The 23430-nt window shown below is 39.6% G+C and overlaps 2 protein-coding genes across 2 annotated transcripts; both read left to right on the top strand.

Annotated features, from left to right (window-relative positions):
* The first annotated feature begins 1258 nt into the window (after positions 1–1258).
* LOC116893671 (olfactory receptor 4D10-like) lies at positions 1259–2197 on the top strand. The gene has a single exon (XM_032895387.1). It carries the CDS (start codon positions 1262–1264, stop codon positions 2195–2197), a length of 936 nt encoding a protein of 311 aa, XP_032751278.1. The 5' UTR covers positions 1259–1261.
* An 18873-nt stretch (positions 2198–21070) lies between these two features.
* LOC116893670 (olfactory receptor 4D10) lies at positions 21071–22009 on the top strand. Its single transcript, XM_032895386.1, has one exon. It carries the CDS (start codon positions 21074–21076, stop codon positions 22007–22009), a length of 936 nt encoding a protein of 311 aa, XP_032751277.1. The 5' UTR covers positions 21071–21073.
* Positions 22010–23430: the final 1421 nt, after the last annotated feature.

Raw genomic sequence — 23430 nt, 5'->3', positions numbered from 1 at the left:
AAGGAGTCTGCCTCCATTATCTGAACATGACCTCCACAACACAGCCTTATGGAGGCTCCTGCAGATGTGTGATACAGTAGGTTGCTCTTGGGATGACTCTGGGTTTATCTGGAAATTTTATGTCTGTTTAGACAAATAACTACTTTGAGACTTTTTTCTACTACCTTTACTCCAAAAATGAGTTGAAGGAATAACTCGATCCTGCTGAATTCTTGAACAATTACTATTGTAATGCATCAAATGGCTTTGGAATTGAATGTAATCCCACCAAATTTCAGTTTCACAAAGTAAAATTATATTGATTTTGAGAAAATTAGTTCACCTTTCTTCATCTACTAAAAATTAGTAAAATCCCTTCTTTATAGGAATACACAAGAGCCATTCATTCACAAGGTACCTTGGCATTTGAGATGAGAAGACGGCCAAAAACTGCTAACTCTACAATTGTTCTTCCTCAGCAATCTATGAATACATATGATGATGATGATGATGTGGATGGGGAATGAGGATCACGATGGGAGAGGGAGGCAGATCTCCAGGTGTCTGCCAGAGGCTGCAATTCGCAATCCACAATAGGAGCAGGAATCTATGTCCTTCTTCAGGCCTCTACCCTTTCATGTGAGTCTCCCCTTGGCCCAGTTATCTCCTTCTCCCTGATTGCTCAGATTAATATTGTCTGCAGTACTCAGTGAATGAACTAGAATCCCCATTATTCAGCAACTGAGTGGCAGACTACAGAGGAGTAAAAAACACATTTCAGATATCCAAAACTTGCACATGGTCTTTGTCCAAATGTGACATTGTGCAATGTAGAAAATTAATAATAATGTTAACAAAAATGAAGACAGGGAAACACAGAACCTGAAAATGGTTTTTTCCACTTTATGCTCTTAAAAGGTCAACCTAGGCTCTTAAAAAGTGGCCCCCAAAGTAACATACCTGACCAAGAGACTTGAGTAGATTTTATTAAAACAGAGAAAACTGTTAAGGCATTAAACTGTACCTCAATACTGTTTCCTTTTTAAAATATGATGCTCAAGTGTCACTACCTGTTATAATTTCTCTTAACGTTGCTCCATAGAGAAAGAATTAATGCCTTGCTTTGCAATTGGTAACCAGATTTGATCACCAGCTTAATTACAATATTTAAAAGGTGGACAACCCTGCTACCTTTAAGCACTTTGGCAAAGTAGAAGAACACAATTTCATTTAAGAAGTTTGGGAAGACAAAAAAAGCAAAGAAAGAGGAAGATTAAATGAGATGGAAAACTACACCAGGGTCAAAGAACTTATTTTCCTTGGCCTGACCCAAAGTCACGAAGTGAGCATGGTGCTGTTTCTCTTCCTTCTCCTGGTGTACGTGACAACTCTGCTGGGGAACCTGCTCATCATGGTCACAGTGACCTACGAGTCTCGCCTTCACACCCCCATGTATTTCCTGCTCAGGAATCTGTCTATTGCTGACATCTGCTTTTCCTCCATCACTGCCCCCAAGGTTCTGGTGGACCTTCTCTCAGACAGAAAGACCATCTCTTTCAACGGCTGCCTCACTCAGATGTTCTTCTTCCACCTTATTGGGGGAGTGGATGTGTTTTCTCTCTCTGTGATGGCTCTAGATCGGTATGTGGCCATCTCCAAGCCCCTGCACTATGTGACCATCATGAGCAGAGGCCGCTGCATTGGGTTAATAGCGGCCTCCTGGGTGGGGGGCTTTGCCCACTCCATAGTGCAGATTTCTCTCTTGCTGACACTTCCGTTCTGTGGACCCAATGTTCTTGACACTTTCTACTGTGATGTCCCCCAGGTCATCAAACTTGCCTGCACAGACATCTTTGTGCTCGAGCTGCTGATGATTTCCAATAATGGTCTGGTTGCTACTCTGTGGTTTGTGTTGTTGGTGGTATCGTACACAGTCATTTTGATGATGCTTAGGTCTCATTCAGGAGAGGGCAGGAAAAAAGCCATCTCCACCTGCACCTCCCACATCACTGTGGTCACCCTGCATTTTGTGCCCTGCATCTATGTCTATGCCAGACCATTCACTGCTCTCCCCACAGATAAAGCCATCTCTGTCACCTTCACAGTTATTTCCCCTCTGCTTAACCCCTTGATCTACACTCTAAGGAACCAGGAGATGAAGTCAGCCATGAGGAGACTCAGGAAAAGACTTGAACCTTCTGATAGAGAAGATCAATAGCTCTTCCCCATCACAACATTTTCAAACATTTGTATGTAAAATAAGCTTTGTTCTCTATACTTGTTTGTCATTTTTCTTCCCGCTGTGGCCTGAAACTGTCCAAAAGATCTCAAATTAATAGTTTTAATTCTCCCATATATTTTCAGTATGTGAATTATTGTCTCACAAAATCACAAAATAAATCTCAATGGAATCTGAAATATGAAGAAATAGATACACGAATGAGAGTGTTGCATATTTTAATCATACTTTAGTTTTGCTTTGCTTTTGTGTTTTGTTTTCTCACACAAGTTTCATTTTACAGTCTTGGAACTCAGCTCTGGAACTCACTATATAGCCCAGGCTAGCCTCAAATTCACATAAATCTTCCTGTTTCAACCTCCTAAGTGCTGGGATTAGAGTTGTGAGCCAATATACCCAGCTAGATTTTCATGTTTAAAATTGATTTGATTTCTTGAACAGACATATCTTCATGGGAGCCTTCATAGAAAACATAGAAATGACTTAGCAGTGCTGTGAACTGGGTCTCATGTGTCTAAATAAAGACTAAAAAACATTGTTAGAAGCCATGCACACAATAGAGTGACCACAATGCAATCAAGTAGTGCTTAGAAATAGTCTAAGCCCAATCAATCTATGTTGTGAGTACATACAGAAAGCCCTGAAAGTCTGAACTCTGTGTAATCACTTTCAGAAGAACAAAATGCAGTTCCTTCTTTTTGTATCATTGTATCTGGGAAGACTGAGATAAAGGATTCAGTGAAATGTATCTAAAAGTTAATAATAGCGATTATCATAACTGATAATAATGCAGAATCACAATCCCATATTTAACTTATGGGAAGCAGGGTTTAGAAATTAACATTCCTTATATTAGAAAGATAATACCATGCATATATTGACATTGTGTTGTCTCCCCATGGGGAGTAGCTGAAAAGCAAATACTTCATTATTATTACAGGAAGATGCTGGAATGTTCCCATCAGATAAACCAGTGTATATGAAAACTATGCATAGATTTACACTAAGATCAAATACTGTTGCACTAGATCAGGTCAGAGCAAATGTTACAACCAAAGACATTAAGAACTTGAGTAATGAAATAAATAACATATATGCTTGGAGAAAAAAAGTAAAAGATATTTTTGTAAATTGCTGTTCTGGTTGCTTTTTATTAGCTTGACACAAGCTCTGATCACCTGGAAAGAGGGAGCCTCAACTGAGGAAACGCTTCTGTAAGGCTGGCCTGTAGACAGGTCTGGGCAGCACATTCTTAATCGGTGACTAATGTGAGGGGGTGGCCCACTGTGGCCTTACCACCCCTGATCCGGGGGTACTGAGTCACTGTGTTTTGTTTTGTTTTTAAGACAAACTAAGCAAACCATGAAAAAACAAGCCAGGAAAGACTGGGGAAGGATCGCACAATGGGGAGAGGATATACAAAATGGTAATTGATAAATGTGGAGAAGAGAGGGGATGAATGTAATAAATGCTGAGTATAAGAGGAGTTTCTGGAGAAAATAATAAGAATGAAGAAACACTGTTTTAAGAGAGAGTAGCTGATGAATTATGCAAAGGCGAAACCGATTAACTCAGGATCTGAAGGCTGAAGTAAGATGGTACATATGAGGGTTCAATGGCCTGGTTAAACAGGCAGGAGAGAAACCAACGAACTTGGAGATGGGTCTATTGAAATTGTATAGTCTGAATGTGACAAGCACACCCACGTCTCTGAAAAGCACAACCATGCAGGTACCATTGTGATCTTCTTTTCTGACCACAGTGCATTGGATAAAAGAGGTGCAGGCAGCTTTTGAATGGCCCAGAGCTGGTCATAAAGAATGCCACAGGACTACTCAGACTCAGATGCAGTTTCTCCTCTTCTCTACTATACAAACTTGAGAAAGTGACCGAAGCTCATTGAGGAAACGGACATGACTACAAAGTGGAAACAATGTTAACACTATAAAGAATTAGATAGATAAAAAATTTGAAATTTCAATAAGTCAATTTCCTAAACTAGAGGCGAAGATCTCTGTAAAATCGTCCTAGAGACGTAGCTGGTGATTGGGTTTTCCAAGCATTGCTTGGTCAACAGTTCTTTCGTACTTGCTGTGTCTCAAGATAATAAAGCAATCAATACTTTAAGAGAAAACCTACGTTGTACAATCTGAGAAACATAATGATAAACAAGTAAACAGAAGTGAAGAGAGTCATAGACACTTATGAGATACCGTGTGGCAAAATAACCTATACATGACAAGAGTCCGAGGATAAGTAATGAACTAAAACTCACAAATTTTGTGTGTGTGTGTGTGCATGCGTGCGTGTGTATGTGTATAAAACATATATACACCTATCTAAGAAGTTACACCAAAAAAACTACACTTAAAATACCATAATAAAACTTTTCAAAAGACAATAGTGAAAATAATCAGGAAAAAATGACTTATCACATACAAGGAATATTCAATCACTTTAAGAGCTGAATTCTCATCAGAAACTAACAGGAAACAAATTCAAACTGCTAACAGAAAATGCCAGTCAACAAAGAATTATATTTCCAATGAAAATGTAGGAAATAATTAAGCATTATCAGATAAATAAAAGTAGATTATATATAACATCTTTCCCTATTAAAAAATTAATGAAACTTCTAGATAAAAATACAGGGCATGGGGTTGGGGATTTATCTCAGTGGTAGAGCGCTTGCCTAGGAAGCGCAAGGCCCTGGGTTCGGTCCCCAGCTCTGAAAAAAAGAACCAAAAAAAAAAAAAAAAATACAGGGCATTCAGCAAAAGATACAGACATAAGTAAAGACTTTCTAATAAAACCCCAGTTGCTTACTATGTAAGGAAAAGATTTAACACATTAAAACTTATCAAATTAAAAGGCTTTTGTAAAGCAACAGAAATGGTCAACTGAGTCAAAAGGCAGCCTACACAATGGGAAAGAAGCTTTGCTATACATATATCAAGCATTAATATGTCAAAAATTCACAGAGAAATAGAAAATTGGAAAATAAAGAAAACATGTGGGCCAGGTATGAAGATGTCTACCAAGGACTAGCCTCAGCTCGAAGAGAGGTTCTGAGACAAGGGCTGTTTGATAGCAGCAAAACAAAAGATTCAAAATCAAATCATGGCTTCAAGCTGGAAGCTTATGTTCTGCTTAAGTCAACTTTCCAGAGGGTCCTCTCTGTCTTTTACTTACACTGGAGAACTCCAGACCTCTCTCTCTCTCTCTCTCTCTCTCTCTCTCTCTCTCTCTCTCTCTCTCTCTCTCTCTCTCTCTCTCTCTCTCTCCCTCCTCTCTTCTCTCTAACTCATTCTTGCAGACCCGAAAAGCCCAGTCTTCTATTCCACATATCAATTCAATCATTACCCCAGGTTCCCTTTTGATTATCTCATGAATCATCATCCCATGACTCCAGTCCCTTGATTCTTAGGCCCTGAAATTACCATTCTGACAACCCCTGAACCTAAATTAAACTGACTTTGAACTCAGGAATCCACCAGCCTTTCTAAGTATAAACAAAACAAAAAACAAACAAACAAACAAACAAACAAACCCACCCTAGCTGAATGGGATCTTGCTTCACAATTGCCACTCCCTAAATCTCTTTATATCTTTTCATAGTACCTTTCTGAAAAACTGACTCATAGTGTAGCTGCCTCTATTCCTTATACAATGTATATTGCATCCTTATATTTTGTATAGTTGAGAAATTATATATATTTTTAACTCATGTTTTCGGTGTCCTCTCCCACAGCCTAAAGGGCTGCCCTGAGAGTCACAGTGTTTGCTGAGACATAGTCACACCCTCATCTCCCAGACTCATGCTTATTATGGAGTTATTAACCTTGCAGAAAGGACATTCCTCGAAGTAGGAACTTGAAAATATATACACTATTATACAATTAACCTTTCACATACAGCAACAATTGACATTCGTGAATGCCCACACCCTGCTGGTTCGGTTCCAGGGGCAAGAACTATGTCATGCCATTTCTTACACATCAGCAAGTGGGTCTTGGCAAATGCCATATGCCTTTAATCTGAAATTTTATGAGGCAGAGCCAAGTAGATCTCTGTGAGTTCAAAGATGACTGCCTTTATATAGTGGGTTACAGGACAACCAGAGCTACATGGAAAGGCCTGTTTTGAAAAAAAAACAAACAAACAAAGAAACAAAGAAGAAAGAACAAATAAGACACTTAAATAATAAAAAAAATGTATAAATGTTTTTTGTTTTTTGTTTTTTTTCAGGAGCTGAGGAACGAACCCAGGGCCTTGCCCTTGCTATGCAAGTACTCTACCACTGAGCTAAATCCCCAACATCTATAAATGGGTTTTTTTCCATCTTTATTAACTTGGGTATTTCTTATTTACATTTCAAATGTTATTCCCTTCCCCGGTTTCCAGGCCAACATCCCCCTACTCCTTCCACTACCCTTCTACATGGGTGCTCCCCTCCCCTTCCACACTCCCCTGTTCCTGTCCCTCAACAATCCCCTATACTGGGGGTCCAGCCTTGACAGGACCAAGGGCTTCCCCTTACACCGGTGCCCCTACTAGGCTATTCATTGCTACCTATGCAGTTGGAGTCCAGGGTCAGTCCATGTATAGTATTTGGGTAGTAGCTTAGTCCCTAGAAACTCTGGTTGGTTGGCATTGTTGTTCATATGGGGTCTCAAGCCCCTTCAAGCTCTTTCAGTCCTTTCTCTGATTCCTTCAACAGGGATCCTGTTCTCAGTTCAGTGGTTTGCTGCTGGCATTTGCCAATGTATTTGCCTTATTGTGGCTGTGTCTCTCAGGAGAGATCTACATCCGGTTCCTGTCAGCCTGCACTTCTTTGCTTCATCCATCTTATCTAGTTTGGTGGCTGTATATGTATGGGCCACATGTTGGTCAGGTTCTGAATGGGTGTTCCTTCACCTCTCTTCTAAACTTTGCCTCCTATTCCCTGCAAGGGTATTCTTGTTCTTTTAAAGAAAGAGTGAAGCATTCCCATTTTGGTCATCCTTCTTGAGTTTCATGTGTTCTGTGCATCTAGGGTAATTCAAGCATTTGGGCTAATAGCCACTTATCAATGAGTGCATACCATGTGTGTTTTTCTGTGATTGGGTTACCTCACTCAGGATGATATTTTCCAGTCCCAACCATTTGCCTACGAATTTCCTAAAGTCATTGTTTTTGATAGCTGAGTAATATTCCATTGTGTAGATGTACCACATTTTCTGTATCCATTCCTCTGTGGAAGGGCATCTGGGTTCTTTCCAGCTTCTGGCTATTATAAATAAGGCTACTATGAACATATAGAGTATGTGTCTTTTGTTTATATGTTAGGGCATCTTTTGGTATATGCCCAAGAGAGGTATAGCTGGTCCTCAGGCAGTTCAATGTTCAGTTTTCTGAGGAACCTCCAGATTAATTTCCAAAATAGTTGTACCAGTCTGAAATCCCACCAACAATGGAGGAATGTGCTTCTTTCTCCACATCCTCACTAGCATCTGCTGTCACCTGAGGGATTTGATCTTAGCCATTCTGACTGGGGTGAGGTGGAATCTCAGGGTTGTTTTGATTTGCATTTTCCTTATGAATAAAGATGTTGAACATTTCCTTAGGTACTTCTTAGGCATTCGGCATTCCTCAGCTGTGAATTCTTTGTTTAGCCCTGAATACCATTTTTTTTTTATTAACTTGAGTATTTCTTATTTACATTTCGAGTGTTATTCCTTTCCCGGTTCCAGGCCAACATCCCCCTAATCCTCCCCTCCCTTCTTTTATGGGTGTTCCTCCCATCCTCCCCCATTGCTGCCCTCCCCCAACAATCACGTTCACTGGGGTTCAGTCGTAAATAATGGGACCAAGGGCTTCCCTTCCACTGGTGCTCTTACTAGGATATTCATTGCCCTATGAGGTCAGAGTCCAGGGTCAGTCCATGTATAGTCTTTGGGTAGTGGCTTAGTCCCTGGAAGCTCTGGTTGGTTGGCACTGTTGTTCATAAGGGTCTCGAGCTCCTTCAAGCTCTTCCAGTTCTTTCTCTGCTGAATACCATTTTACTAGGGTTATTTGTATCCCTGCAGTCTAACTTCAAGAGTTCTTTGTATATTTTGGATATAAACCCTCTACCAGTTGTAGGATTGGTAAAGATCTTTTCCCAATCTGTTGGTTGCCGTTTTGTCCTAACAACAGTATCCTTTGCCTTACAGAAGCTTTGCAGTTTTATGAGATCCCATTTGTCTATTCTTGATCTTAGAGCATAAGTCCTTGGTCTTTTGTTCAGGAAATTTTCTCCAGTGCCCATGTGTTCAAGACTGGTCCCCACTTTTTCTTCTATTAGTTTGAGTGTATCTGGTTTGATGTGGAGTCCTTGATCCACTTGGATTTAAGCTTTGTACAGGGTGATAAGCGTGGATTGATCTGCATTCTTCTACATGCTGACCTCTAGTTGAACCAGCACCATTTGCTGAAAATGCTATATTTTTTCCATTGGGTGGTTTTGGCTCCTTTGTCAAAAATCAAGTGACCATAGGTGTGTGGGTTCATTTCTGGGTCTTCAGTTCTATTCCACTGGTCTATCTGTCTGTCTCTGTACCAATACCATGCAGTTTTTATCACTATTGCTCTGTAATACTGCTTGAGTTCAGGGATAGAGATTCCCCCAGAAGTCCTTTTATTGTTGAGGAGAGTTTTAGCTATCCTGGGTTTTTTGTTATTCCAGATGAATTTGCAAATTATTCTGTCTAACTCTATGAAGAATTGGGTTGGAATTTTGATGTGGATTGCATTGAATCTGTAGATTGCTTTTGGTAAAATGGCCATTTTTACTATATTAATCCTGCCAATCCATGAGCATGGGAGATCTTTCCATCTTCTGAGATCTTCTTCAATTTCTTTCTTCAGAGTCTTGAAGTTCTTATCATACAGATCTTTTACTTGCTTGGTTAAAGTCACACCGAGGTACTTTATATTATTTGGGTCTTTTATGAAGGGTGTCGTTTCCCTAATTTCTTTCTAGGCTTGTTTCTCTTTTGTGTAGAGGAAGGCTACTGATTTATTTGAGTTAATTTTATACCCAGCCACTATGCTGAAGGTGTTTATCAGGTTTAGTAGTTCTCTGGTGGAACTTGTGGAATCACTTAAATATACTATCATGTCATCTGCAAATAGTGATATTTTCACTTCTTCCTTTCTAATCTGTATCCCCTTGACCTCCTTTTGTTGTCTGATTGCTCTGTCTGGGACTTCAAGAACTATATTGAATAACTAGGGAGACAGTGGGCAACCTCGTCTAGTCCCTAATTTTAGTGGGATTGCTTCAAGTTTCTCTCCATTTAGTTTAATGTTAGCTACTGGTTTGCTGTATATGGCTTTTACTATGTTTAGGTATGGGCCTTGATTTCCTTTTCTTTCCAGGACTTTTATCATTAAGGAGTGTTGAATTTTGTCAAATGCTTTCTCAGCATCCAATGAAATGATCATGTGGTTTTGTTCTTTCAGTTTGTTTATATAATGGATCACGTTGATGGTTTTCCGTATATTAAACCATCCCTGCATGCCTGGGATGAAGCCTACTTGATCATAATGGATGATTGTTTTGATGTGCTCTTGGATTCAGTTTGCCAGAATTTTATTGAGTATTTTTGCATCAATATTCATAAGGGAAATTGGTCTGGAGTTCTCTTTCTTTGTTGGGTCTTTGTGTGGTTTAGGTATAAGAGTAATTGTGGCTTCATAGAAGAAATTTGCTAGCGCTCCATCTGTTTCAATTTTGTGGAATAGTTTGGATAGTATGGGTATGGGGTCTTCTATGAAGGTCTGATAGAATTCTGCACTGAACCCATCTAGACCTGGGCTCTTTTTGGTTGGGAGACCTTTAATGACTACTTCTATTTCCTTGGGAGTTATGGGGTTGTTTAACTGGTTTATCTGTTCCTGATTTAACTTCGGTACCTGGTATCTGTTTAGGAAATTGTCCATTTCCTGCAGATTTTCGAGTTTTGTTGAATATAGGCTTTTATAGTAAGATCTGATGATTTTTTGAATTTCCTCTGATCTGTAGTTATGTCTCCCTTTTCATTTCTGATTTTGTTATTTTGTACACACTCTCTGGGTCCTCTCGTTAGTCTGGCTAAGGATTGATCTATCTTGTTGATTTTCTCAAAGAACCAACTTTTGGTTCTGCTGATTCTCTGTATAGTCCCTTTTGTTTCTACTTGGTTGATTTCAGCTCTGAGTTTGATTATTTCCTGCCTTCTACTCCTCCTGGGTGTATTTGCTTCTTTTTGTTCTAAACCTTTTAAGCATGCTGTCAAGCTGCTGATATATGCTTTCTCCTGTTTCTTTCTGCAGGCACTCAGAGATAAGAATTTTCTTCTTAGCACAGCTTTCATTGTGTCCCATAATTTTCGGTATGTTGTACCTTCATTTTCATTAAATTCGAAGAAATCTTCAATTTCTTCCTTTATTTCTTCCTTGACCAGGTTATCATAGAGTAGAACATTGTTCAACTTCCATGTATATGTGGGCATTCTTTCCTTGTTGTTATTGAAGACCAACTTTAGTTCATGGTGGTCTGATAGGACACATGGGATTATTTCTATCTTTCTGTATCTGTTGAGGCCTGATTTGTGCCCAATTATGTGATCAATTTTAGAGAAAGTACCATGAGGTGGTGAGAAGAAGGTATATCCTTTTGTTTTATGATAGAATGTTCTATAAATATCTGTTAAGTCCATTTGTTTCATAACTTTTACTCCTCCTGGGTGTAGTCTATCTATGTTTCTGTTTTTCTGTTTCCATCATCTGTCCATTGATGTGTGTTTGGTGTTGAAATCTCCTACTATTATTATGTGAGGTGCAATGTGTGCTTTCAGCTTTAGTAAAGTTTCTTTTACGTATGTAGGTGCCCTTGTATTTGGAGCATAGATATTTAGGATTGAGAGTTCATCTTGGTGGATTTTTCCTTTGATGAATATAAAGTGTCCTTCCTTATCTTTTTTGATGGCTTTTGGTTGAAAATCAATTTTATTCAGTATTAGAATGATTATTCCAGCTTGCTTCTTCAAACCATTTGCTTGGAAAGTTGTTTTCCAGCCTTTCACTCTGAGGTAGTTTCTGTCTTTGTCTCTGTGGTGTGTTTCCTGTAGGCAGCAAAATGCTGGGTCCTCATTGCGTATCCAGTTTGTTAATCTATGTCTTTTTATTGGGGAATTGAGTCCATTGATGTTGAGAGATATTAAGGAATAGTGATTGTTGCTTCCTGTTATATTCGTATTTGGAGGTGAAATTATGTTTGTGTGCTTGTCTTCTCTTTGTTTTGTTGCAAAACGATTAGTTTCTTGCTTTTTCTAGTGTGTAGCTTGCCTCCTTATGTTGGGCTTTACCATTTACTATCCTATTATAGGGTTAGATTTGTAGAAAGATATTGTGTAAATTTGGTTTTGTTATGGAATATCTTGGTTTCTCCATCTATGTTAATTGAGAGTTTTGCATGGATACAGTAACCTGGGCTAGCATTTGTGTTCTCTTAGGGTCTGTATGACATCAGTCCAGGATCTTCTGGCTTTCATAGTCTTCGGTGAGAAGTCTGGTGTGATTCTGATAGTTCTGCCTTTATGTGTTACTTGACCTTTTTCCCTTACTGCTTTTAATACTCTTTCTTTGTTTTGTGCATTTGGTGTTTTGATTATTATGTGACAGGAGGAATTTCATTTCTGGTCCAATCTATTTGGAGTTCTGTAGGCTTCTTGTATGTTTATGGGCATCTCTTTCTTTAGGTTAGGGAAGTTTTCTTCTATGATTTTGTTGAAGATATTTACTGGTCCTTTGAGTTGGGAGTCTTCACTCTCTTCTATACCTATTAGTAGGTTTGATCTTCTCATTGTGTCCTGGATTTCCTGTGTTTTGGGCCAGTAGCTTTTTCCATTTTACATTATCTTTGACAGTTGTGTCGATGATTTCTATGGAATCTTCTGCTCCTGAGATTCTCTCTTCTATCTCTTGTATTCTGTTGGTGATGCTTGTGTCTACAGCTCCTTGTCTCATCACTTGGTTTTCCGTATCCAGGGTTGTCTTCCTTTGTGCTTTCTTTATTGTTTCTATTTCCATTTTCAATTCCTTCACCTGTTTGATTGTGTTTTCCTGGAATTCTTTCAGGGATTTTTATGTTTCCTCTCTAAAGGCTTCTACTTGTTTACTTGTGTTTTCCTGCATTTCTCTAAGGGAGTTCTTTATGTCTTTCTTAAAGTCCTCAATCATTATCAAATGTGACATTTTAAATCTAGATCTTCCTTTTCTAGTGTGTTTGTATATTCAGTGTTTGCTTTGGTGGGAGAATTAGGCTCTGATGATGCCATGTGGTCTTGTTTTCTGTTGTTTGGGTTCCTGTGCTTGCCTCTCGCCATCATGTTGTCTCTGGTGTTACCTTGTTCTGCTATTTCTGGCAGTGGCTTGACCGTCCTATAGGCCTGTGTGTCAGGAGTGTTCTAAACATCTTTTCCTGTTTTCTTTCAGCCAGTTATGGGAACAGAGTGTTCTGCTTTCAGGCGTGTAGTCGTTCCTGTCCACTGGCTTTCAGCTGTTCTTGTGGGCATGTGTCCTGAGTCCACCAGGCAAATCACTTGGAGCAGAAAATTTGGTCTTACCTCTGGTCTCAGGCCTGAAGTCGCTTCTCCCCTATAAATGTTTAAAAAATACTTTAAAAACTGTTTTACTTCCCTAATCATCAAAGAACTGTGAATCAAAACCACTGTGGAAGTCCATCTCACCCCAGTAAGAACAGCCTTCATTAAGTAATCAAGTGTCAACTGCTGAAAACAAATACAGAGAAAAGAAAACCCTCACCTCCTGCTGGGAGAGCTGTAAACTGGTGCCATCACTCTGGAAATCAGTGTGGAGACTCCTCAAAAAAAAAAAAACAGTTCTGCCATATAAACCCAAGTATACCACCCCAGACACATACTCTCTACCCTACCTTAGAAACACCTACACAGCCATGTTCATTGCTGCCTCTGGTCAGAAAATGGACTCAAGCCAGATGTCCACTGAATGATGAGTGGATAATACAAATGTACGTTTACACACTGGAATTTCATCCAACTATAATACAGACAATGAAACATGCAAGAACTGGAAAAAATTATACAGAGTGAAATAACCCAGGCCCAGAAAGACAAAGACCACATACACTCACTCTCATATGTGTACTTTTAATTTATTTTTGTGTTTAACTTGGAATGTTTCTACAGACCACAAAGGATCTGGTTTTGGAAAAGGAGAGAAAGCAACCTCACAGGAGATAGGCAATAGAAATGCAGTTAGGAAGGGGAGTCCTGGGCTAATGAGACTTAAATGGAGAATAGGATGAGAGGGTGAAGGGAAAGGTAAGGTAGACAGTAACCAACACTAAGCATGCGAGGGAGCACCTATAAAAACCTGCACATCTACAACTTATTTTTAGAAGATATTTTAAGTTTGAACAGAGGAACCCTAAATGGGTAAATACAGCCAATTCCAGGAGCCAGTGTGTGAGCAAATAAACAGTATAGTATTACCTGCAGACTGTCTCCTTCTGAGTTAGGTCAGGAAGGCTTCAGAAGCTCCCAAAACAACACAAGACATCACCATTGCCCTTGTTTGGCTCCTTCAACTACATGGCAAGATCCTATTGCTGCAGACAATTGATTATGGGACATGATGAAACCAAGCTGGAACGGAACTACAATATTGTTCCCTGCTGCCTTCTGTACATAATACAATAAAGTGCCATGGAAGCTGCTGGAGGAGAAAAGTTATTAACATATCAGTCTTATACAGCCCTGAAGCCTGTGACCTAAGATACCTACCTGCCAGGCCAGGCATGCCCACAATACTGGCATGACTATTATGGAGGTAACTAACCACTTGACTTGAATAGAAAGGAATTCCCACCTGGTATTGTAAACCTGGTAAAATCCAAGGTTGGTCGATCATGGGCCCTGGGAGTGAGGATTACCACTAATGTTTTGCTAATTTGGCATTTCGTTAAACTCCCTTCTAAATAGTTATGGTTATATCCATAGGCAAATGCCACTTTAACCATGACCAGAGAAGCACGTTTTTGTAGTGAATGGCAGTAAAGGAAAAGATTCACAACTCCTTGTGATTCTGAGAATAAGTAGCAATTGAGGTTCAGTCCTAAACAAGTCATTTACCCCACCCTTTAAGGCTCAGGGAACATCACAGAAGACAGCAGGAAGAAGGTAAAAGCCAGATAATAGGAAGGAAGGCTGCAAAATGCTTTCTAAATATCACACAGCAGTTTCAGTCATAAGCTGACAGAAAATGCTGTTATTTGCACAGGGCTGGCCTATGACTGAGCCTGTCAACATCTAGTCATAAGCTGGGTTGGTGAAGACATTATCTTTCCCTGGGAAACTATTGGCTACTATGGATACTGGAAGTAGAGGAAGTCACTGTTTTTGTTTATATGCACCCTTGTGAGCCCACCAGCCTCTAACAGATAGTTTACAGCCATGATCATACAAATAGGCCTAGTAAAACTCAATGGGTCACAAAGAAAAGCAAAACGATATAAATGTGGGAAATGGACTTGGGTGGAGTTGACTAGGGTGGGAGAGAGATAAGAGATAAGGAAGAGAGATTCTAATCATAATACATTATGTAAATTATTAAATTGTCAAATAATATGCTTAATAGGGATACAGGCCAGGCACAATGATGCATATCTTTCTTTTTTAACCTTTTATTGATACTTTGTAAATTTCACATCATGCATCCATTCATCTCCCCATCCTTTTGTATCTGCCCTGTGCCCTAGCAAACTCCCCCCACCAAGAAAAAAAAAGAAAAAGAAAGAAAAGTCAGAAGATGGAAGCTGTAGTGTGTCACAGTGTGTCACACGTATCTTTGTCCACATATCTTTGTCCACATATCTTTGTCCACATATCTTTACTTGCAAATGTTCGCTGCAATGAGTCACTGGTCTGTTTCAAAGCTTCTGCTACACTGTCAGTACTGGATCCTCACTTGGACTGTGCTTGGATATCCTGTTGTTGCCTTGTGTCATGGAGATCCTGCAGTTTCGGATCTGCAGGACCGGCTATTTTATAAGCTCTAGCAGTTCATAGATGAGGTAAATGTTGGGATGGGGCAACTCAAAGCCCTGCTTCTGAGCCTGGGTGGTAGCTGAGTTGGTCAGCTTCTCCTGCACCCACACCACCAGGACAAGCCCTTTCCCAGTTAGCTCTCTCAATGACACAGCCAATTCTCCCAATCACGGGCCTTCAAGGCCAGCCCACCCATCCCTATGTCACCAGGGCCAGCTCTACTGTGCTGCTCAGGTGAGGTGCAGAACCCACTTTCCTGAGTGCTGCAGCTGACGAGGGGTGGAGCCAGTTCTCCTGTTCTCAAAACCTCGGAGCCAACCTTCCCTCTTGCCACAGGTGGCAAGGGGCAAGCATCTTTCATCATTGTACTCTGGAGGGAGAAGCAGTCTGGTCTCTGTGAGTTCCAGGACATCTCCATTATATAGCACATTCCAAGACAGCCAGGGCTACATAATCAGACCCTGTCTCAAGCAAATAAAGTAAAATAAAATTTAGATTAAAAAAGACAATATGATAATATAAAACCAGAACATCTATAATCATCATAATAAATGAATCTAACATAACAATGGAGCACCAATATTCTTATTTATCAGTTATATGTGTTAAAAGTTAACCTCTATTCACCCAAGGCAAAAACATGTTATATCCTAAAGTGAACATTCTTTTTTATTTTATTGTTATTGCTTTGAATTGTGTGTATTTGTGTAAGTACATGAGTACAGGTGCCTGCAGAGACCAGAGCCATCAACTACAGGTTGATTATGAGCCACCTAATGTGGATGCTAGGAATTGAACTCAGATCCTCTGGAAGAATAGTATGTGCTCTTAACAACTGAGCCATATCTCTAGCTCTGGAAATTTTATTTATTTATTTGAGTGTGTGCCTATGGCTGTATGTGCTCTTAACCACTGAGCCATTTCTCTAGCCCCCCCAAAAAAATTATGTTTTATTTATTTATGTATTTATTTATTTATTCATTCATTTATTGTGTAAGGATGTTTGTCCACATGTATGTCTGTGCACCCTCTGCCTGTGTGGTGCCCACAGGGACCAGAAGAGAGCACTGGATCCCCCATGGACTGAAGCCTCTCTATGGGTTCTGGGATTCAAACCCACATCCTGGAAGAACAGCCAGTGGTCTTATCTTTTGAGACATCTCTCCAGCCCCAATATTTACATTTTCTGCATGTTCCTAGCTACCATGACTTCCCCAGGTCGGATTGTACCCTACTAGTCTAAGCTAAAACAAATCCTTCTTTCAAATTCTTTTTGACAGGCATTTTGACACATTAGGATAAGTAAATAGACAGTTTCCATACCTTGTGAGAATAGTAATTGACTAAACTGTGCTTTTTGGCAAGGTCAGTTATCTCTACCATGTATTGCTTCTTTTTTTCTCCTTATATTTGCCACTTTTCATCTAATGAAAAGTGCCACATGATGACAGAGACAGGAAATTTAAGACTAAGAGTCACTTACCCCGAATCACTATGGGGAAGCAGACCTCACAGCCTTTGAAAGGACAACAACTGAAGATTCACATTTCATCTGTGTTTCGGGGCACTGGGTCTTATCATTCAGTTCTGTGGAGTTGTACATTAACACAACGCCAGTACTATTGTGTGGACAGCTGTACCAATGCCTCTCTGTGTTACTGCTTACAAACTTATCTCTATCTACCTCCCTCCAAAGTTTTATATGGCATAATGATGGGAAAGAGTTGGTAACTGCGCCTTTCTAAGTATCTTCAGTGGATATTTAATGGATTCAGAAGAAGTGGACACCCAGGCTCAAGAGCCATAATATTTTCTACTTAATGAGGAAACGAAGTGGTGTGAAACTATTTGAGATCCAGTTCTGGTTTTCTAACTTCTTGCCTTTATCCATGTAAGAAATATGAGCATTTAGGAGCTAGAGAGATGGCTCATTGATTAAGAACACCAGAATTGACCCAGTTTCAATTCTCAGCATCCAAGTGGTAGCTCATGTAACTTGTCTGTAACTAATCCCAGGGCATCTGGCATCCTCACCCAGACATACATGCAGGCAAACCACCAACACACATAAAACAAATAGTTTTTCTAAAACAGAAATGTGGGCATTCAAATATATGATCTTTTATACTTCTAAACACATAAAGGGAGACCCTGGAAATGTGTTAGACACATGGACTGACATGTTTTATCAAATTGCTGGTTAAGCTTTAGAATAAGGGCATTTGATTTCTGTCTTAACAACCAGAATAAAAATGTTATCTTTTCCATAATGACCTGTGTTTACACATGAGTGTATCTGTTGAAAACAATTTAATAATCCCCACTGAAACTCCACTGTTAGCAGTTCAACTAGCCAGTTGATTTCCACTTCCTTGCCCAACTCTGTTTAGCTTTCATAATTAGCCTGAGACTAAGGGACCAGGACAGGACACAGGGGCCCACAGCAAAATGTTAGAGATACAAACCAAATAGATTTCTTGGACCGCCTCTAAAGTATTTGGACACCAGCCAACATATGTCAAGAATTGTAAATGTGTGTATACGCACTTGTGTACATAATATTTTAATGACTCCCATTGAAATTGCACGATCGATGCTGCAATCAGATAGTTACTTCTACTATCCTACCCAGTGAGAGACCCATTGCCAGGCTTACATTAAGCCTGAAGCTGAGAGATTTGAATATAAGGCAGGAACACAGTAGAAGAACCTTAAAGATGTGATTCCTTGAGTTTGCTATCGAGGCAAATGAAGCAAGGACACTAAGATATCCAATCACACAGAGGGCTTTACATCTTTCAGTGATTAATGTCAACAGTTGCTGCACAGTGAACCTAGCACCACATCACATTATCTGAAGTTTTAAGATAAAGGAAATAGGTAAAGACATTCAGCTGCTAGCTAGGGTTATGTGCATATTGAAATCAAGATGTTGTCATTAATTGTGTTTAACCAATTTAACTTTAAATGTTTTCCAGAGATATTAACTATTTCAGACCAACGACAATCTTCTCACCAACAAACAACAAAGGTAGGTGTCACAAACTGGAAGGGGACATTGTGTTAAGAAGAATTCAGAGGGTAGCCTAGGTCTGAGACAAGTCATCAGGCAGTTGTTAAGAGCTTTTCCATTGCTTGGTGTGTGGCTGCCATGTGTTAAAATGAATGCAAAAAGGGCTTTCTGATAAATGCTACTCTCTAAATTTTTTTTCAAATGTTTCCCATAATAAAAATGTAAAGATAGGGGTTGGGGATTTAGCTTAGTGGTAGAGCGCTTGCCTAGCAAGCGCAAGGTCCTGGGTTCGGTCCTCAGCTCTGAAAAAAAAGAAAAAAATGTAAAGATACATATATTGAATTAGATGAAGAAAATGAACAATGTGTCTTCATTCTGTGTATCTCCTTCTACTTATACAATATTCTTTTCACAATATGCACACCCAGTAAGTAGTATCCCTAAATCAATCACTCATTGACTTAACAATACCTAAGAACCATGGAATTAAATAGTGAAACCTTCATTGATGAAGTAATGAGGCAAGGAATGGCGTTACTAACAAAAGCCTCCTACCAAAACTCCATGCTCCCCTCCACTAGTCCACTGCACTGCATTTTGCTGTGATCTCTGTGTGGCCGTGCCACTTCACCACTGTTTGCTATTGTTTCCCTGCCTCTGTTGTTGGAATTTATCCAGACAGTGACAAATTCCTGTCTCTACTGTTAAAGCTTAAACTTTCCTATAACTGCCCTAAGTAGAGCCCTGCTGTGCCTCCATGACACTGGGATATAATTGGGTGATCTCCACTACTGTTGTAGCACTAAATATTTGCCTGTTCATCAGACTGTATACTGCTCCAGAGTAAGACCTTTGCTATACTTTTGTGCACTGTAGCTAGTTTAAGTCGAGTCTCAACTATGCTATAAGGACCACAATCAATGTGTGGAAAAGTACTGAAGGACTCATTGATTAAATGTGTTCTTTTGAAATTCCTGATAAATGTAGTGTCATGAATACAATCAAATCTAATTTGGAGAAATCTGGCTCTCTTTTGAACATCAGTTTATGCTGCAGTCTTGGAGTGCTATAGCTGTGTGAGAGGATAGAATGGTCTATGATGTATCCAAGTTTATCTGGAAGCGTCATAACTTTTCAAACCAGTCAGGAAGCATTTTTCTGGTATCTTTACACTAAAATTGAGACGAAGAAATAACTCCAACTTACTGAATGATGAAAGAGTGGTTGTTGCAATAAAGAGAAATGCTCTGAAGCTAAATATAACTACACTTGAAGCTCAGATTCTCAGCATACAATTGCTGAGATTTTGTGGTGTTCCTGCTTTTCATCTCCTGGGACTAATCAAAAACTGCCTATTCACAAGAATGCATGAAACAACCATTCACATGGCACTTATTGCTTGAGGTAAATAGACCCTCGAGGTCACCATGACCCTCCAAGTGCTTTTCCCCAAAACCTACAAATGAATCTGATGATGATGCAGCCTGGAGAGGGGAGCAGGAATAAAGGGCAGGAGAGTAGATTTCTAGCTGACTCCTATGTTTTGGCAGAAGCTAACATTGGGAACCTGTATTCAAACCAGAAAGCCTCATCCTTTTTCAATCCTATGGCATCTCAGATGAGTCTCACACACACACGCGCACACACATTACTACTACTACTACTACCACTGCTGCTGCTGCTGCTGCTGCTGCTGCTACTACTACTACTACTACTACTACTACTACTACTACTACTACTACTACTACCTCCTATGCACACACATGCACACACATATACACCTCTACCTCCTACACACACACATACACACACAGAAACACACACATACACACACACAGTTTCCTCCTCTTCCCAGCTTGGTCAAACTGACTGATATTGTTTGATGATGCAGAATCAAAGAATCCCATCCTTCATTTGGTTGGTAACAGAAGAAGGACGTGGTGAAACTACTGGCCCAGTGTCTGTCTCACCACTGTGGGCTCAGCACTGCCTTTCTTACTAAGCACCTGAACTCTGCCTTTAGTGGGAAAAACATATCACCTTTCAGAAGAATTCCAAAATCTCCATGTGCCCATCCAAGTCTCCCTGTACAACAGTCCAAAGAGTCTCCCTGTACAAATCTGATCCAAAGAATAACTGAAATTAAAGACATTAGTTCTGCTCAACTTTGGTAAAGGACTCAGAATTTTGTTTAACATTTGACCCTTTGTTTCAAGTAGCTAGTAACTGAAAAGGAGAATTTAAAAGATTTCATTAGAGTAAAAAAACAAACCAAAAAGTGGTTAGAATAGGGGACATGGATGGGATAGGGGACTGTTGATGGTAGCAGAGTGTGGAAAAACATTGGGATGAAAGTTTGGTGTATATTATATGTGCTCAAAAGAATCAAAAAATGAAAAAAAAAAAAGATTTCATTATAAAACAAACACAAAATTTTTTTGTTTGTTTAATCTAAAAGAATCTAAAGTCATGATCAAAAATTTGTTTGTTTATTTAGTCTAAGTGTCATTTTTGATGTATTTTCTTTCCAGTGTTACTCTCTGGAGCATTATTGAATAATTTTCCATGTGCCAACTTGATTTGATTATCTGATTAAATGCAATATTTAGAAAGTGGACAACTTGATCAATTTCAGGCACTATAGTCATGATGAGGAGCGTCTGGGTTGGACCCTAGGAGCTTAGGAAGACAAGAGAAGCAGCCAGAGGCTTAAAACAAAAAGGCAAAGAAAGAGGAAGATTAAATGAGATGGAAAACTACACCAGGGTCAAAGAACTTATTTTCCTTGGCCTGACCCAAAGTCACGAAGTGAGCATGGTGCTGTTTCTCTTCCTTCTCCTGGTGTACGTGACAACTCTGCTGGGGAACCTGCTCATCATGGTCACAGTGACCTACGAGTCTCGCCTTCACACCCCCATGTATTTCCTGCTCAGAAATTTGTCTATTGCTGACATCTGCTTTTCCTCCATCACTGCCCCCAAGGTTCTGGTGGACCTTCTCTCAGACAGAAAGACCATCTCTTTCAATGGCTGCCTCACTCAGATGTTCTTCTTCCACCTTATTGGGGGAGTGGATGTGTTTTCTCTCTCTGTGATGGCTCTAGATCGGTACGTGGCCATCTCCAAGCCCCTGCACTATGTGACCATCATGAGCAGAGGCCGCTGCATTGGGTTAATAGCGGCCTCCTGGGTGGGGGGCTTTGCCCACTCCATAGTGCAGATTTCTCTCTTGCTGACACTTCCGTTCTGTGGACCCAATGTTCTTGACACTTTCTACTGTGATGTCCCCCAGGTCATCAAACTTGCCTGCAAAGACATCTTTGTGCTCGAGCTGCTGATGATTTCCAATAATGGGATGCTCACTATGCTGTGGTTTTTCTTGCTCCTGATATCTTACATGGTCATATTATTATTGCTTAGGTCTCAGGCAGGAGAGGGCAGGAAAAAAGCCATCTCCACCTGCACCTCCCACATCACTGTAATCACCCTGCATTTTGTGCCCTGCATCTATGTCTATGCCAGACCATTCACTGCTCTCCCCACAGATAAAGCCATCTCTGTCACTTTCACAGTTATTTCCCCTCTGCTCAACCCCTTGATCTACACTCTGAGGAACCAGGAGATGAAGTCAGCCATGAGGAGACTCAGGAAAAGACTTGGACCTTCTCATAGGATAGAGAAGTGACTTCTGTTTGTTGGCACCTTAAATGTTTCTAACATTTAAAAAAACTGTTTGCTATGCTTCCTCCTCATTTCCTTTATTCGGATATATTAAAACACCAAAAGGTTGTCAAATTGATAGTTCTAATTGATAGCATCTGTTTTGTTCCTTGGGTTTTATTTTTGACATGGGATTTTATTCTATTACCCAGGCAGCCAGGTACTCACTCTGTGTCCCAGGGTGTCCTCGGACATAACAACCCTCTTGTACTTACTACCAAGTGCTAAGATTGCAGATGTGAGCCAAAACACCAGTATGGCTTCAATAGCTTAATCTAATTTTATTTTTATGTGTGAGCTGATGAGGCTTTGTTTATAGACACTAAAAACTGAATTTCATAGAACTTTCATGTATTAACTTTATATTTTGAACAGATATTTTTCTACTGAAACCAAAAGAGCTCCAAGCGATTTAATCAGGGTGTCTGCAGTGCTACCTTCTTGAGTATCACCTGCATCTTTATTATATTACAGTCAAAAGATGGACGCAGTTACAACCCAAAGCAACTGAGGGTTTCTCAAAGCCCATTCATTCCAAGTTCTATTCATCCTATTTTGTGACTATGTACAAACAGATATTTACAAAGTATTCCAATAAAACATCAGAGAACATACAAAACAAATCTCACAAATTCAGAAGAATTGAAGTAACACCATGTGTCTTGTCTGATCATAATACCATGAAACTCAAAATCAACAGCAAATGAATTTCTAATAAGTATGAAAACTCATGGAGATTGAACAGCAGATTTCTGAATGACAAATTAGGCAAGGAAAAAAGAAAATAAAAGAAAATGAAAATTCAATGTAACAAAACCTCTGAGACACATTAAAAACAGTTCTAGGAGGGAAGGCGCAGCTCTAAACATTTCATATAAATATAAGAAAGAGCAGGGCTAGAGAGATGGCTCAGTGCTTAAGATCACTAAATGCTCTTCCAGAGGACCCAAGTTCAATTCCCAGCACCCACATAGCAGCTCGCAACTGTCTGTAAGTCCAATATCTGACATCCTCACACAGACATATGTACAAGCAAAACACCAATTCACACAAAATAAAAATAAATCCTAAAAACCAGAAAGGTCATAAATAAATGACTTACTGGTGCAACTCAAGAATGTAGAAAAGCAAAACCAGGACAAACCCAAATCCAGAAGATTAGAGATAATAAAAAACAAAACAGAAATTAACGAAATAGAAACAAAGAAAACAATACAAAGAAATAATGAATCTAAGAAAAGATAAACAAGACAGACCTTTGGGCTCACCTTAACAGAAGCAAAAATGAATAGGGAACCATTAAACCATTTGTCAGACATCAGAGAAATTCAGAATATTATAAAAGTATACTATACTCCATTAAATTGAAATTTTAAACAGATGGAT

Source organism: Rattus rattus, chromosome 2 (genome assembly GCF_011064425.1).
Source record: "Rattus rattus isolate New Zealand chromosome 2, Rrattus_CSIRO_v1, whole genome shotgun sequence".
NCBI lineage: Eukaryota > Metazoa > Chordata > Mammalia > Rodentia > Muridae > Rattus > Rattus rattus.
This window is presented reverse-complemented; position numbering and strand designations above follow the sequence as displayed.